The sequence below is a fragment of the Pavona decussata genome, unplaced genomic scaffold (assembly GCF_977016875.1).
Source record: "Pavona decussata unplaced genomic scaffold, jaPavDecu1.1 SCAFFOLD_207, whole genome shotgun sequence".
Lineage (NCBI taxonomy): Eukaryota > Metazoa > Cnidaria > Anthozoa > Scleractinia > Agariciidae > Pavona > Pavona decussata.
The window spans coordinates 1,139,165-1,155,024 of NW_028145612.1; the positions used below are offsets into that span (position 1 = coordinate 1,139,165).

Genomic DNA, 15,860 nt, shown 5'->3' on the forward strand with positions numbered 1-15,860 from the left:
CACCCTAACCGTCTCCCCTTCAAACGGTTGCATGCTCTCGGCGGATTCGAAAATGTACCCGCATTTCTTGATTAATCTACTCCCTCCTAGTTACTCAGATAAATGTCCCTCTTACTAAGCGAGATCAGGCTATTGCATGATGGTATCAATGGGGTTAACCGTCTTTCACCGCCAAAGAAAGCAGTTATTTTAAGTCATCAAACGGTTTCAAGGTCTTTCAAATATCACTTTTCAGCTCCTTATCCTGGACTTCTGGCTCTCAAAGAATCGTTTCAACTGGTAAAACAATTTCCATGTTCCCAAATATACTCACTTTGTGACATCACAACTAATTTCTGTCTGGAAGTACTTCGGGTTTCAAAACATTTAAAAAATGATTTACTACATTGATAACGTGTTTCTGACCAAAACACAACCTCCAAAACACAATTGTTAATATTAAAAAAACCCAAAAGTTGATATTAACTCTAATTTCCCTTTGATGACGTGATTAACAGTCAAAAGTTCTAAACTTTAGCCGTCAACCGTCAAAGCTATCCCCCCTTAGAGACCCTCTTGCATGCCGTTACTCGAGCGTCTGCGGGAGTTCTCCTGATTACATCCTAGGGGCACTGGAAACTAGCTAGAAAGTTGCATCATCCGAAACAAACTAAGACAATCTTTTCGTTGGTCACCTTTTTAGCGGCATTCAACGTTCATTTCGGTGAATATCTCTCCGGAATGCCTAAATCGCTTCAGAAAAAAAAAAGGGATTTAGCTGTATGAAAAATCTGAAGTTTTCTTTGGCAAAATGCTAGCTTAAAGTTTCGTAACACTTCAAAAGTATTCCAATCCTAGCAGCACGGCAGGATGTTTGTCCCATGAACCTAGTGTAATTGCCTTAGCTCCCACGAGTCTCCTGAAGCTCAGTGGCAGAGCATCCGAACTAGTAATCGGAAGGTCTTAGGTTCGACTCCCATATTGATAGGAGCACTCGATTTTTTTTTCGGAGTATGCCTGTGTCACTGAATAATACATCATTCTCGTAATTCCTTTTGTTTTCGAAGGGGGTGGGAAGGCCGTTTAAATGCGAGATAAAGGTTCACAACATTTTCCGTAAAGCCAACAACCGCTCGTAAATTCCGAAGATAAGATTCCGTTTCTCAAAACGTTCTTCAGAAACAACTAATGGTCCGTTTCTGTGGAATATATATGTATATGTTTGCTGGAATTCTCCGGCCGCTAGAGATGTATCCACAGCAAGTCACAGGTTACAAGTTTAAGGTTTAGTTTCTCCACGATTACAGGTTCGATCTATAGTAAAGTAAAATCACCCTGGGCGGAACTACAACACGATTTTCAATGATTACATCATTTCAACTGTCAATCACTGATCTTATTTCACAATCGATAACACATGGTGCCCAGTCTCAGACACATTCCCCTATGTACACTTCTGGCAGGGAGCTACATGTTACAAACTTGGGCTGGGCAGAAACTCAGAATGAATTGTACTGACGAAACGAAATACTAGAATGTTCAAAGGTCTTAATTAAAAGCTGCTTGAAACTTGGGTTAAACTACATTTTTATCTCGCATTGAGCACGGATATTTTTACACAACGAATAAAAATCAACTAGCACCATGCAATGTTCATTGTTCTGATAGCTCAGCAATTTCTTGGATACAAACTCCAGCTGCAGCTGCAGCATCCCTCCTCGGTCTCACTCGGAACTCAGGAGCGTCAGGGTTAAGCACAGAATCTGTGTTTCATCACACTTGAAAGCTCCAAAGGTTAAAAGTGTTGAATCGGGCGTTCCAAGCTATGACCCTTATTTATTAGTTCCCACTGATTCCGGTTCCTGTTCTCGTCTCGAACGACCACTACGTCTCTAATGGTCGGGTAGGACGTCTGCTTTCCTCCTGCTTTTTGCGTCTCGAAGGCTGCATACGTACTCGCCGGTCCATCGCTTCCACATCACGCTTTTGCACTCGGAGAGGTATTTCCCTCGTTTTTGCAGATCTTTATCAGGGATGCAGTGTGCTTGTACCTCTGGATGAAAGGTCGGGTTGTCATGTAGCATGCAGTTTGGTGTAAGAATAGGTAACTGGACGTCATCCTCCAAGTAATTCAGTGGACGGTTGTTCAATGCGACTTCTAAATCTAGGATAACATCCTCCAATTCTGTGAACCGCAGTGTCCCGTTGCCAATGGTCTTGTAAAATGCACTCTTGAAGAGTCCAATTAGGCGTTCAAACTGGCCTCCCCACCATGGGGCGCGGCTTAGGTTGAACTTCTACTTGATGGAATGGTCAGCAAGGAAGTCATGGAATTGCTCGTCTCTGTGTACCTTCTGTAACCATTCGGCAGCCGCCTTGAATGTAGACCCATTGTCAGAGTAGATAATCTCTGGCCTTCCTCTTCGAGCTATAAGTCGTTTAAAGGGACACAGTCACCTTTGTGACTGCGCTGACCTGGACACTAGTTTTGTCAATTTTGAAAAACGTCCACCGTAACCCGAAATCAAAAGTACGCGTCGAGTACATCTAGAAATCCGCTTCAATCTTCCCAGTGTTTTATTGAATTTTGAATCTTTTACTGGAAACCTGTTTCTGAGTATGCTTTTGCTCATCCTATGGTATTATTTTATCATATTTGGTTAAAAACAGTATGGATCGCGTCTCCAACGGAACATGAAAAGAAGAGGTGGGAAACGTGAAGGCGCCGGGCGGAAGAAATCGCCTGCGTTGACCAATATAACGAGAGAAATCAATGAAAAACACTGGAGAACAAATCTCCATTATATATATATTTGGAAAATCGCGTTTTCTCAACCCGGCGAAAGCTTCATCCGGAGGGAATCTTCGTAAACGATTCGAACTTAGCGTCATAGCTGCTTGGTTTGGAGCTCAGACGAAAGACAAGCTTCGGTACACAGTCGATTATCTCCTCGACAAGGAAAACCTCTATTGGAACCTTGTTTTCTACGGGTCGAGCAAGCGTTCTTGTAATGACATGGGTTTGGTTCCTAAATTTAGATAACGGAGAAGTTGTAGAAACAAAATTATAATAAACGCAAAATATATGATTGAAAGCAGAAATAAGGCTTACCGGTAGTTTCGCTACAAAGTCTTTTCGCTACACTGCAGTTCAGGCGATTCGCTAATATTTGAACTCAATTTGCTTCTTATGAAAACACTGTGAAACGTAGAAACAGCTAAGATAATTTTTCACACGACCGGATACCGAAATAAACAATTACATGATTCTTCGACTTCAGAGGTATTAGTTGACGTTTGGCTTTCCCTGGACAAGTCCATCAGTAAATTTTCCGTGGTATCAAGAAAATGAGTGTTCTAATATGACATTAGGTCTATAATCACTATAATAATCTTGACTGGCAAACACTTCGACTCGACAAGATTTGCTTAGATTTTTCAAAGGATGCGCTTCTCAGCGCGAGACTTGCGGATGAAGTGTGATATGTAAATCAGCTAAGAAATGGTATCTAATGCGCATGTGCACCAGGTGACTGTGTCCCTTTAAGGCTTGCCAAGAACTCAGTCGTTTCCAGGGATTTCACTAGGTCAAGATGAACTGCTCTGGTCAAGCTGCACCCGTACAACACCAGGTACGCTTTGCTTTCTTTTTAGGACTGAGCCGGTAACGGATAGGTCCTGCGAAGTCCACTCTTATCGCTTGAAATGGTGTAGAACCTTGCGTTATGGTTACACGCAAACTTCCTGGAGGAGGTCCTTGGTAGGCTTTAGCTCAAAACCTTTTACACCCATGACAGCTCCCTCCCATTTTCTTCACAAGGCGTCGTAATCGAGGTACCCAGAATTTTCTCGCACCTTTGCCATGGCTAGACCGACGCCTCCGTGTAAGGCTGGCAAGTGGGCCTGGAAGACAAGTTTGGCAGTGAAAGGATCGCCGTCTGGGAGGTAAATTGGATACTCTCCTAGGATTTGTCTGCGACATTCATAAACTTGCTGGGAGTTGACTTGGAGGTTAAGTTGTAGTTGGTGGGCTTGAACATTAGGTTTCTGAAGAGCTGACTGTTGCGCTCGCCTCATTGGCGCTCAATTTCTTCGGTAGTGATCGGGCCACTTATTCTATCTCCTAGTTTCCTCTTAGAGTTTTGGAGGAATCGCTGAATCCATGCGCCGATGCGCAAAACTCTTGGTAGAGGGTTGCTGTCGAGCAAAAGGTCGAAGGAATCCTGACTTGAGACGGCTACTGCGACGACTTCTCGCTTTATCTTGGCTTCGGCTATTGTTTCGGATGAAGGCGTTAGTGTTATTTCGGGGGGCCACTTCGACGGTTCACTCAACCATTCAGGACCTTCTTTCCAGGAGGAGTCGATACAGTACCCTCCCCGACTTCCCAGGTCAGCTGGGTTGTCTTCGGTTGGGACATGATGCCAGGTGACTTCATTAAGTTGCTGGATCTTGTGCTCTCTGTTAGAAACGAACTGCCAATATTCCCCTTGACCCTTGATCTAATAGAGAGCTACAGTGAGTCCAATGGACTGTGCTAGGGAATTTTAAGGCTGCCTGAGAATTGGTGATGAGGTAGTCGGGACTTGGCACAAACAAGCTGCTGTGTGGTCCCTTGAGGTTGCTGGACCACTGCACAGAATCCCTTTGAGCTTGCATCACCAAAGGCGTGTAGTTGAAGTTGTCCAATTGGCTCATGGAAAGGAGCGATTGCTCGAGGCACTGTGAAGATTTTAGTTAACGCGGACGTCCAATCTTTCCAGCGTTTGAGGAATGACAGAGGAAGCTGTGCGTCCCAAGCAAGCTTTCACAAATGTCGCGGTGAAGCTGTTTTCCGACTAGTATTAGGGGCGAGGCGAGGCGAGGCCCAGAGGATCATAGATTCTGGCGAGATAGGACAGCACACCTCTTTTAGTTGTTTCTGTCTGATCGCCTTTCAGCACCACGCTAATCATGTCTTCTTCTTTATTCCAGGGGAAACCTAGGAGTTTTCCTTCGGACGGGCTGGTTCCTCCAAGTTGCTCTTTAGCATAGGTCAACTCTTCTTGACTAGTGGTACTTGGGGATTCTAGTTCTTGAACATTGGAGTGCCACTTGCGGAGGGTGAATGTGGCATTGTCGAAGACTTCTGTTGCCGCAGCCTTCTTCCTCGCAGTAATTTCGACTGTCTCGCCTCCGGTGATAAGGTCATTGACGTATAGGCCGTCGCGGATTTCCTTCATTAACTCGGGGTATCGGCTTTCCCATGAGTCGACGTGTTGCTTGATAACTCTGTTCAGCAGGAAGGGGGAACACGTCATTCCAAACAGGGCTCTGGTAAAACGATAGACGAGAATATCGCTGCTGTTCGGAAGTCTCCAGTGGAATCGTAAGGAGTCTCGGTCTTCTTGTTTAATGCAAATTTGAAGAAAAGCCTTCTTCTGGTCACCGGTCAGCAATACTGAATAGATTCTTGCCTTCACTTGGATTTCCCATAGACGGTTTTGAAGGGAGGGGCCTGGGTGCAAGCAATCATTGAGTTATGGTTGGTTTTGTTTCTCCCTGGCGGAGGCATCATACACAATTCTTAACTTGGTGCTTTCAGCGTTTTGTCTAGTGACGCCCTTGTGAGGGTTATATAACTCTACCATTTGGAATCTCTGGTGCTGCCTCGATAACTCCTTGCTCAAGCTGCTCTTAAATGATGTCGTTGTATTGTCCATATTGACCATTTTTCTCCAGTTGGCGAACTAATTGTTCTAATCTTCTTTTGCTTCCAGCTTCGTTAGTTGAACTCCTTTCCACGGCAATTTTGCTTCATACCAACCGGCTGGGTTTCTCTCCAGCTGTTCTTTAAACTCTTCATAGATCACCTGTTGGTCATTTTCATGGTTGTCAGCAATGCCAAGCAAATCAAGGGCGCAAAGTTGTTCATAATCGGTTGAAGCTGATTGGGTTAACAGAATAGGACTTCCGGCTCTTTCTCTTCCCGGTAACATCAGTGTCCATCCAAGAAGTGCCTTTTCAGCGACAAGCTGGCCAGGTTTTCCCACTCTCTGAGAAGCGGTTGTCTTGATGCTGGCATATTCACTTGCTCCGAGAACCACGTGAATTGGAATGTGTGATCTTTCATCGTCATCTTCAATCTTGACCCCTTTGAGGTGACTCTATCTGTTAAGGAGTTTGGAATAATTCGGGTTATCGACGGATAAAAGTTGCGGTTTATGACCTTTGGTAAGTTCAATGTTCATGTCGCAACTTTCGTTCACGGCTCCAAGAGTCGCCGAATAAATCTCAACTTTGGCAGTTGACGATCCTAGCATGGTATCTATCCTCTTAGTCACAGTTTCTTTAGGCCCTTTTTTAAGAAGATTAAGGAGTTTAGTTGAAGCATATGAGCTTCCTGAGCCAGTATCCAGTAGTGCGCACGTTTTTATCCCATCGATGTCAACCAGAATAATTGGATAAACGACGTCTTTGTTTTTCGGATCAAATGCTGTCAACACTCTTTCGGTCTTGTGAACTCTTGGCGTCTCGAAGATGGAAGTGTGATGCCTTTTTCCACAATTTTGGCACTTCAAAACGCTTCTACATTCTGAGTATTTGTGGGAACCCGTGCAATTGAAACAAAGCTTCTTGGTGATCAGTAATTGCTTGCGTTCTTCGGGAGAAGTAAGTAAAGTGCATCCAGATGGCCTGTGATCTTCCCCTTGGCAATAAACACACTTGAGGGATGGGAATTTCCATTGCTGGGTCTGAAACACGCGGTTCGGCCTTTCTCGCTTAATTCTTAGGTGTTTCTTCTGGGTTGAAGTTGTCAACGGGATTCCGGCTTGTCCAGAGGCGGAGAGCATTGGAAAATTGGTTAAAGTCCCATTTTTCCCAGTCCGGGTCGTTTCGAACGAGATCTCCTCTAATTGTCGGCAATTTCTCTAGCGTCACTGACACCATTCTATCGACTTGGTGAAGCTGTTTGAGTATTTCCAGAGCTTGTACATTGTAAGAGAGTTTCTCGTAGAGTTCTAGGATTTTCTTTGGATTTGCTGTGGAAGTATAAGGCAGGTCATTGATTTCTTTCACGTAGGCTTTTACGATTTCACTGTCTTTGCCAAATCGCTCTTTCAAAATTGCTTTGGCTCTGTTGTAGCCTTCTGGTGAGTGCAGTAAAGCTTCTATTGTTTTCTTCACTCTGTCATCCAAAAGCAGATAAATGAACTTTGTCACCGCTGCTTTTATCAATGGCTTCGGAGAATTGAGCCCAAAATCGTGGCCAGTCCGTGAATGATCCATTAAATTTCGTTATCCTGACCAGTTCAGGAAGCTTGGCTTGACTGACTGGCTCTCCGGTTGGCGGGCCTTTCGTTTCTGCTTTCTGTTGGAATTCTTCTTGCATTTTGAGTTTTTATCTCTTGCAACTTGATCTCGAATTGCATTGTTTTCCCTTGCTCTTGAATCTGTTGCTCGGATTTTCTTTTCGCAAGCCATTCTTCTAAGACTTCCATTTCATTATCTGCTTCTTCTATTTTTGCGTTCACGCTATCATTCCACTCGGTGATTTCTTCCTTCCCGCTGCTTGGCAGCTATCTTTTGAGCTTCTATTTCTCTTCGGAATTTGTCGACGACTGTCAGGATTTCTTTTAGATTAAATTTTTTGTAACGAGTCTAGATATCGCAGATTGCTTCTGGGCTTTCAGTACACCGCACATAAGCCGCTTAAAATGGTTTATACTCACACGTTTCCCGTCGTGGTGAACTCCAGCCGCTAGAGATGTATCCACAGCAAGTCACAGGTTACAAGTCACAGGTTTATTTTCCCCACCATTACAAGATTCTTATCGGCCAGAGGTTCGATCTATAGTAAAGTAAAATTACTCAGGGCGGAACTACAACACGATTTTCAATGATTACATCATTTCAACGGTCAATCACGGATCTTATTGCACAATCGATAACACATGGTGCCCAGTCTCCTACATATGTTCGAAAAGACATTACCCGCCTCAGAACATCGTATTAAATTCTGAACAAAAACAAGCATTTTCTTTAGGGAAAGGTCGCCTCAAACATGTGCAACCGATGCAAAACTAATTCCTTTTGTTTTCGGGGAAACACGTCGTTAAAAGTTACACAACTTTCGCTCTTTAAAGGCCATAACATTATGTGGGACTGCAGGGAACAAAATTTTCAGTAACTGTTTTGCTTTGATTTTCTCGTTGCGTGCCATGCCCCCTGTTTCTAAAACTTTAATGTTCAGCTAAAGCCTGATCCGAACACATTAAACAGTATTTACTTAGACAGATACGCCTTTACAAGTCCAGAAAAACGATCTAGGAACACAGGAGAATAGATTTTAAGTGTCACCGTTACTGTTATTTTTCATCTTGGCTGACCCTGTTTTTTATTCTCGCTCCTACCACCGTTTGTCGCTTTCTTTGGTGCCTGATTTGCTTCCTTAACCTTAAAGTCGTTTGTCTGACAGAATGCTTCCAAAACCAAAACGAACCGCTTCGATAACAGAACAAACGGTATCTTCAAGTAAGGGTCACGTTAAATAAAATAACTGTAAAGTTTACTCCCAAATGGTCAATGTACCTTTGTTTATAAATATCGAAGAAACTTCAGGCCCAAACCATGTACAAAACGAGCGTTAGAATAAGCCGCCATTTTGCTGTGTCATTCAAATTCAGAGTTTAAAATTTGGATTGCGATCTACGGACCACGAGATGTAGTCTGCGGACTGTGGCCCTGGTATAAAACCGGGGGGGGGGGGGGGTTGCACTCCCAACAGAGGACTATACGGAGAGGAAAGATATGAAAAGCGTAGAGCGGAAACGAGTAGAGAAAACTGTCATTTAGGTATTCAAAAGGGCTTTTAACAATATCTGCAACAGACTTATCGAAAAGAGGTGCACTCTTTCTACTGTAAAAAGGGGACCACCTTCTCGGGAAGGTATATGAAAGGGTAACTTTTTCTTTCGAAAATGGTATATAAAAGATTAAGGGTTTGGAGCTCGGGGCGAAGCCTCCCCCGTACAAAACCTTGTTGAGTAGCCTACTCCCCCCCCTCCCCTCCCTTCCTGTTATGCAATAGGTAGACTGCGTCAAATATCTGTCCAAGATGACATTAGTAGACAGTAAGTGATGGCAAAAATAAACTTGAATGATCAAAAGCGATGAAATGAGCATATTTATGCTGAAAATATATGAGAAAAGCTGTTGTTTTTGTCTGGGGTATTTTGCATATGAAATTGATTACGAGTGCGGAATATTGGTTTTGTCTCTCTCCTGGCAGAATTCCGTGTAGATATCTCCGGTATTATGACGGCCAGGTGGAAAGATTAAAAAATGATGAATAAAAGGTTAATTTTATTTACGATTTTCTTCGCTGAATATTTAGCGGCAACGGTCAGTTTTGTTAGCGAATTCTTCAACGCCGACTAGGGTCAGATTTTAGTGATTTGTATTTAAGTGGCAGGAAGGGTGGAAATACGCTCGCCTCACGCTCGCCTCGTGAATGCACTGATTGAAATAAAAACTTCGAAGAAGTATTTTGTGGGCGGAGGAAAGGAATGCAGCAGGCAATATCTTGACACTCTACTCTAAGGAACCAAGTAAAGATGGCTACAAACGAAAAAACTTGAATGAGTTTTCTGCCTCGTTATTTGTGGTAATGGGCACAGCACATTAGGGAAAGAGGGAGAGGGAACGAAAGAAAAAGGTTTATGGACGAGTTCTAAAATTAGCTTGAGCAGGAAATTAATTTATTAAATTTACGCTTTTCACATGAAATTTGGTCACTAGCTTCACTACAATAAGTAGTAAGCCCACCTATCATCCCCCACGCATGAGTTGGTCACTATTTTGAGACGGGTAAACGATACTGCCGATAAAATTTGAGAAGTGTGCCCCTGGAGGTAAATGGGCATTCGTGTTTTTATGCTCTGTGAAGCCTGTTGGAAAACAACTGTAGACAAATGTACGAAAAAAAGTGATTTTGTGACCGGCCTATCACATTTAGCAATTTGGAGACTTCAAGTTTAAGCAGTAAAATCTTTGGCTAGATGTCTTCAGTTTACAGTTCGAAAAATGATTCGCAGAGAAATTGTTTGTGTACATGCCTTTTACTTCACGCCATGTTTGTACCAACTCAAAATATTGGCCAATTAATATTTGCGCGAGGTGTTGTATTTAATGATATGCGATGCACGTCTTATCGTTACTTTTAGTTTGTCTTTCGCAATATTTGTCTAGAAAACCTGTAAGTGTCACATTTAATTAAAAGCGAGGAAAATTAATTTAAAAGTGATCGGACATTAAAATATCGTGATAAGCAATATGTCCTGCGCGCGCGTTTAACTTTACTGATATTTACTAGAACACAAGCAGAAACGTAGGCCTTGTAGGTATAAAATAGCCTTAAAATGCTAGCATTTCTAACCTGATTCAGCTTCATACTAAACACGTCATCACACGGAATCGATTAAAATATGTTTGCAACGCTTACTAATTTGTACACCCTTGTAGGCACAGTATGTGGCTGTTAGCTGACAGAGTTTATGAGCGACGCTGGGAAGTATATGTTTCAATTGTCTAACTTATCTTTGATCCCGAGATTTTTTCATTTATCGGTAAGACCCCAGCTAAGATATTCATATTGCAACATACCATACCTAACGTTATAGATAGAATAACCACAGAACTTAAACCTGGACACAATGCATGCATGGATACACGTAAAATGGTCAATAGAAAGCTTATAAGTCTTGGTTCATTTCTTAGATGCCAGATAATCCACAAAACGGAAAAGGGTTAGAAAAAAATTATTTAAAATAGAATGAAAACGTATAGCAATCTTTAGTTAATCAAAAGAGTGTATATCCTAATTTAGAGACGGAATTTCTTTTCAGTTTCTGTTTTCGCAAGTTTGCGACGACCTCAATGAGTATTTCAGCAGCTGTTATCTCTTTCTTCTCGTTGTATTTGTGTTCAGATGACTCATTCTTTACCAATGCAAGTATTAGGATGATGTAAATCTAGTAGTCTTTGTTATTCTGGATTACAAGTTATTAAAAACACTGCGCAATACATTCAAAATATTCCCACTTAGTTTAGAATGTCGCACCAAAAACATATTCTTGGTTTGCTATCGGAACCTGATATATCACATGGAAGACAGGCGATGTCAAGTTTCACACAAATAATGCCAAAAAATTGCAAATGTTGTCTTTGGAAATGGCAGTGAGAGACAGCATGGGTGGAACTAGATAATTATCACGAGCCTATTGGCAAAAACAAAATCAGACTCATGTTTGAACTTAGGAGAAGAAAAGGGAAAAAATTGCCTTTGGGGTTGTGCAGGCCTATTATTTTCCAGTCTAAGGCGAGAAGAATATAGATTACACCTGTCTGTTGAATTGCAGACGCCATAATTGAAAAGACAAAAAAAAAATGACTTTCTTTATCGTCAGTCGTGAACAAATGCAGAGAAGATAAAATAAGGGTGTTCAAGGCAACCAGATAAGTTCACTATTTGGTGTCCACGTAGACAGTAAGTGCTGTTCAGGATTCGCACTGAATTCGTTGTTATGCTTCTTAGCCTAAGTGAAAGTTAATGGCACACAAGTATTTTTAGTATCGCTGTAACCAATTATTCATGGTTCGATGGGTGACTATTTAGGAAGGTGTCAACTCTAAAAATTCAGTCGCTTGACAAGTACTAAATATTTGCTCTTTCTGTCAAGCTTCCTGTACCTGTTTGAACTTTTGAATGCACATAAGCGACCTCGTGGACGATATCATCGCGATATTGATACTTATCACCATGGCTTTAGGCGATAGGCTGGTAAACATCTCAAACAAATTCGTGAAAGGCTTTATCAGTACATTTTGAAAAAACGTTTACCGTGCCCTACAGAAATAATAAGCAATGTTGTTTTAGAAAAGCTTAGAAGCTCAATTTTTTAGCCTGTTGTTATAACGGTGGGTGTACCTAGTTAAAGTCATGATGTAGAGTGGTTACATTTGTAATCGGTTTGTGGGAAGCATCTACCATTTTCTCACGACAACTCATCCTGTGTGTGTTTCCTGAAATTCTGAAAAATAAGGTCTGATTCATGTTTTAGAATTTCGCGGGGGAAGAGCCATGTTGAGTCATTGTTTCTTTCACTTTTTTGCAGAGCATAAATTATTTTTCCAAGACTAAATTACTCAGTGTTGTTAATTCCGCCTACTCCTCGTATTGCACCATTGTGTGACGGCAAAAGATGAATATGGATGAACAAAGTGTATAAACCTTCATTTCTCCTGCCTTTCTCAGAGTGGACATATCGCCGTTACAGGTAGGTGCAATGACCAGTAATGCAGACGTTGCATCCCTTTCTTTGGTCTTTTAATTTAATAGCAAATATATTGTTATTCCATGTATGCCTTTGCTACCCTGAGGTTCATCTAGGCATCGAATTCGTTCGGATCTGTCCAAAAAAACAAAACAAAAATTGGCAAGTCTCTGGCAGCTGTCTACGCCATCGTTAATGCAGCTTTTAGCTTCAGACCAACATTTTCAAGGGCCAGACGTTGTGTTCTTTTTTATTTACCACTTTTTGTACTGTTTCTGATAATTCAAATCAGGTTTCTTTTAACTCGTGCGATCGTAAACCTTTTAGAAAGGCCTGTTACTCAGATTATTTTTACAGTAAGAAGTATTCTGATCTCAACTTCTAATAGATTTGGAGCTTTTATGCATCGCCTCATCATGTTTGTAATTTTGACTTGCAACGCAGAATATTAATAATTCGGTCATAATATTATGATGTCGGCAGCCTTTATTCACAGTGCTAGCACAATAATAATTAGTAAAATTTCACCTTACGGATCAGTCTCCTTAAATTTTTTTATTAATCGCAATGTTTTATTCTCAGGCCATCGCTCAAAGTTTAATGACGATGTCGGACTCCACACCGAGTAAGCCACCTGTTTTTCCAACTAACCCTCACGCCGAACCGGGCCCTGATTGGTCAGTTGCGATGTCAGTCTGGGGATTGGCATGGGGTATGCACTGGATTGGTTTAGGCATTCTCTTTGGCTTGCTTGCTATCCGCTCTTTCCTTGCTTTAGTTCTGGTGAATCAGAAGAAGGGATTCTGCCGCAAGCCGCTGTTTATGGTCATTAATTCGTTGCTGCTTGTCCTTGGAGCCACTCGAGCCGTCTACCTGTTGTTAGATCCGTACGAATCCAGACAAAATGGCGTGAAAGATCCAGAATGGCTGTCATTGCTGCTCTTCGGAATTGCTTACCCCTGTTTAACATCCTCGTTTTGTTTGATTCACCTGGCTTTTCTGGAAGTCACTAAGCTGAAGGTCGGCCCTAGCAAGTTGCAGAATGCAAAGTTCCTGTCTGTAGTCATCGTGCTCCACTTTGTTATAGTCTTCACCGCGGAGACAACATCTTCCATCAAGCCAGAGCTGAATGCGCTGTTGATCGTCTGCCAGTCGTTCTTCGTTCTCTGGGGCTTAATTCTCTCCGGAAGCTTCATCTACAGTGGATGTAAAGTGGTCAGAAGCGTGGAAAACATTCAACAGCAACTCAACGCCATCGAGGAAAATGAGCGTCAACGAAACAAGTCCGCAAAACAAAAGTCGCGTACAACCAAAGTGGCCAAGATCACACTTGCCACGAGTTTCCTAGGGATCGCTGTGTGTGGCTTGCAATTCTACTCCATGATTGGCGTGTATGGTATGTATAGCGACATAGTCCAACCCTCCCCGTGGCCATGGCTGGCTTTTCAAACGAGCTTTCGCCTTGTCGAGCTTGCCATGGCATATACGATCGCCTACAGTGTGATGCAACCGTCAGAAGGAGCAAAGAGTTCAAAACCAAACGCGCCGACTAGCGTCAACACGACAGCGAGTGGGATCACTTTGATGGAAGTGAGGCCACTTACAGTAACCTAGCAGACAACCAACGTGACGTTCAGATGTAGACATCTCGTAAGTAGAAAAAAAGAGGCGAATCTACTATGAACCGAAGGGGTTGCAGCTGTTGAGACATTTGAAGCCTTATTTAAAGTCAGACAACGCGTCTCAGTTTCAAGCTGATTAAATTACTTTCATGAGCGTAGCTAGATTACGCGATCGGAAAGCTAGTAGGTCCAAACCGCTGGCTAATACAGATCTACAACATTCCACATTACAAACGTTTTTCTTCCCCTTTAAGCTTAAACTAACAGCATTTATAAGGGCTGAGGTTGTTTAGACTGATGTTCCTGGCAATCAGCAAGTGTAGCAGGAAAATAGCTATTGCTTCACGCTTAAAGTAGTACTTTTTTAATGCTTTGCTAAAAAATTCCAAGGGTTTTTTCCTCACAAAAGTTGAAAAAATTTGGTCTTCTTTCCAATTTTTCCCATGTCTTCTGCGCCATAAAAGTTCAGTTCTAGTTTGCTCAAAAGTGAATTCGAAAGTTTACCACCAGAAAGACAGAAGATCAAAAGGTCACAAATAAATAAATAAATAAATAAATAAAGTTTTATTCATTAGATAAAAATACATATCAGGTGTTTCAATCATAAATCAAAAAAGGAAAAAAATATGCGCACAAGAAGAAAAAAAATGCAAGAATATAATATAAAGTTCGACAATTAATATCTAACTTTTGATACCTGGATCTATTTCTAAGGCGCGCAAGAAGTTCTTTGAATTGTACCTTGGAAGTAAACTATGTAGTGGGTGATCTCTATGTTTAAATTTGTTAAAAAGACAAAAGCTACCACTCCAAAGGAAACAAAGGAGCAAAACACAAACAAACAAAAAGAGAAAAACAAAACAAAACAACAAAGAATAAAAATTTTGTTTTCTTCGCGTGCCCCAACAAGAGCTTTCAATATTTAACTCCAATATGAAGAGAATTTATTATTTGACTGAGCTACAAAAAACTTCATAATGTTTGCAAACGGCACCTTTAGATGCAAAAAAGAGTATTTTGGCAGACATTTAGCGTAGTAAGGCTATATCATCTGTTTTATGTTTTACTTTAAAGCTTAAAGACAGGACAGCCTAACACTGAATTGCTCAACTTTGTTTCAAATTATTCTTACAACCTAATTTTAATTTGAAACTATACATACGTGTCTTTGGCTATGGCTGGCCAAGATGGAAAATGGATTGTAGCTTGTAAAAACTGGGCCCAGAAAATTTGTCAAACGTGATCTCTTGAGTCTTGAAAAAGTCGCTAAAGCTAAACTGGGATTTTAGTTTGCTCTCTTTTTAAAAATCGTCTTAATGTCTTGGTTTTCTAGGAGCACGAGATTCAGTTTTTATTTCAGCACATTTGTTTGTCCAGTGAAGTAGCCCTACTAACCTTGAGTTGGTAGAATGGAGCTAACACGCAGACTGTTTGGCTTGAACCAATGTTAACTTGTCAGATTATTTATAAATGTCAATTTTTATGTAGTTGTATGTATTATTGGTAGTATTAACACCACGGGATAACTCTGTTTTTATCTGGGTCAACTGCAATAGAGATTGCCGTACAAGAATAGGAGTACATAGTCACCACAGACGTTGTTCTACAACAAGGCGCATCCCACCGTCTCACGAGACGGAGGGAGACCGATGATTAGTATTAGTATTAGTATTAGTATTAGTATTAGTACTAGTATTAGTATTAGTATTAGTATTAGCATTAGTATTAGTATAAGTATCAGTATTAGTATATATTTATAAAAGAATAAAAGAGTTACAGAGGCGGGTGTCACTGATGACTCGCCCAAAAACGACTGCATCACTGAGAGGCCAGCTGGTACTGAGATAATCTCTTTACACTAACTATTGATAAATTACAACTTCTAGAAAAAAGAGAAATAAATCTTATGTAAAAACTTCCTGTGTACTGGTAAAGTAATTTATCT

General features: G+C 41.4%; 1 protein-coding gene across 2 annotated transcripts; it reads left to right on the forward strand.

Moving 5' to 3' along the window:
* Nucleotides 1–10,485: 10,485 nt before the first annotated feature.
* Nucleotides 10,486–15,824, forward strand: LOC146460804 (proline-rich transmembrane protein 4-like). Of its 2 annotated transcripts, none has more exons than XM_085087619.1 (3): nucleotides 10,486–10,586; nucleotides 12,135–12,296; nucleotides 12,876–15,824. In XM_085087619.1, the coding sequence occupies exon 3, from the start codon at nucleotides 12,894–12,896 to the stop codon at nucleotides 13,905–13,907; it is 1,014 nt and encodes a 337-aa protein (XP_084943745.1). In that variant the 5' UTR covers nucleotides 10,486–10,586; nucleotides 12,135–12,296; nucleotides 12,876–12,893; the 3' UTR covers nucleotides 13,908–15,824. The 2 variants fall into 2 exon arrangements, with proteins under 2 accessions (XP_084943745.1, XP_084943744.1); XM_085087618.1 differs by lacking the exon at nucleotides 10,486–10,586 and adding an exon at nucleotides 11,707–11,937.
* Nucleotides 15,825–15,860: the final 36 nt, after the last annotated feature.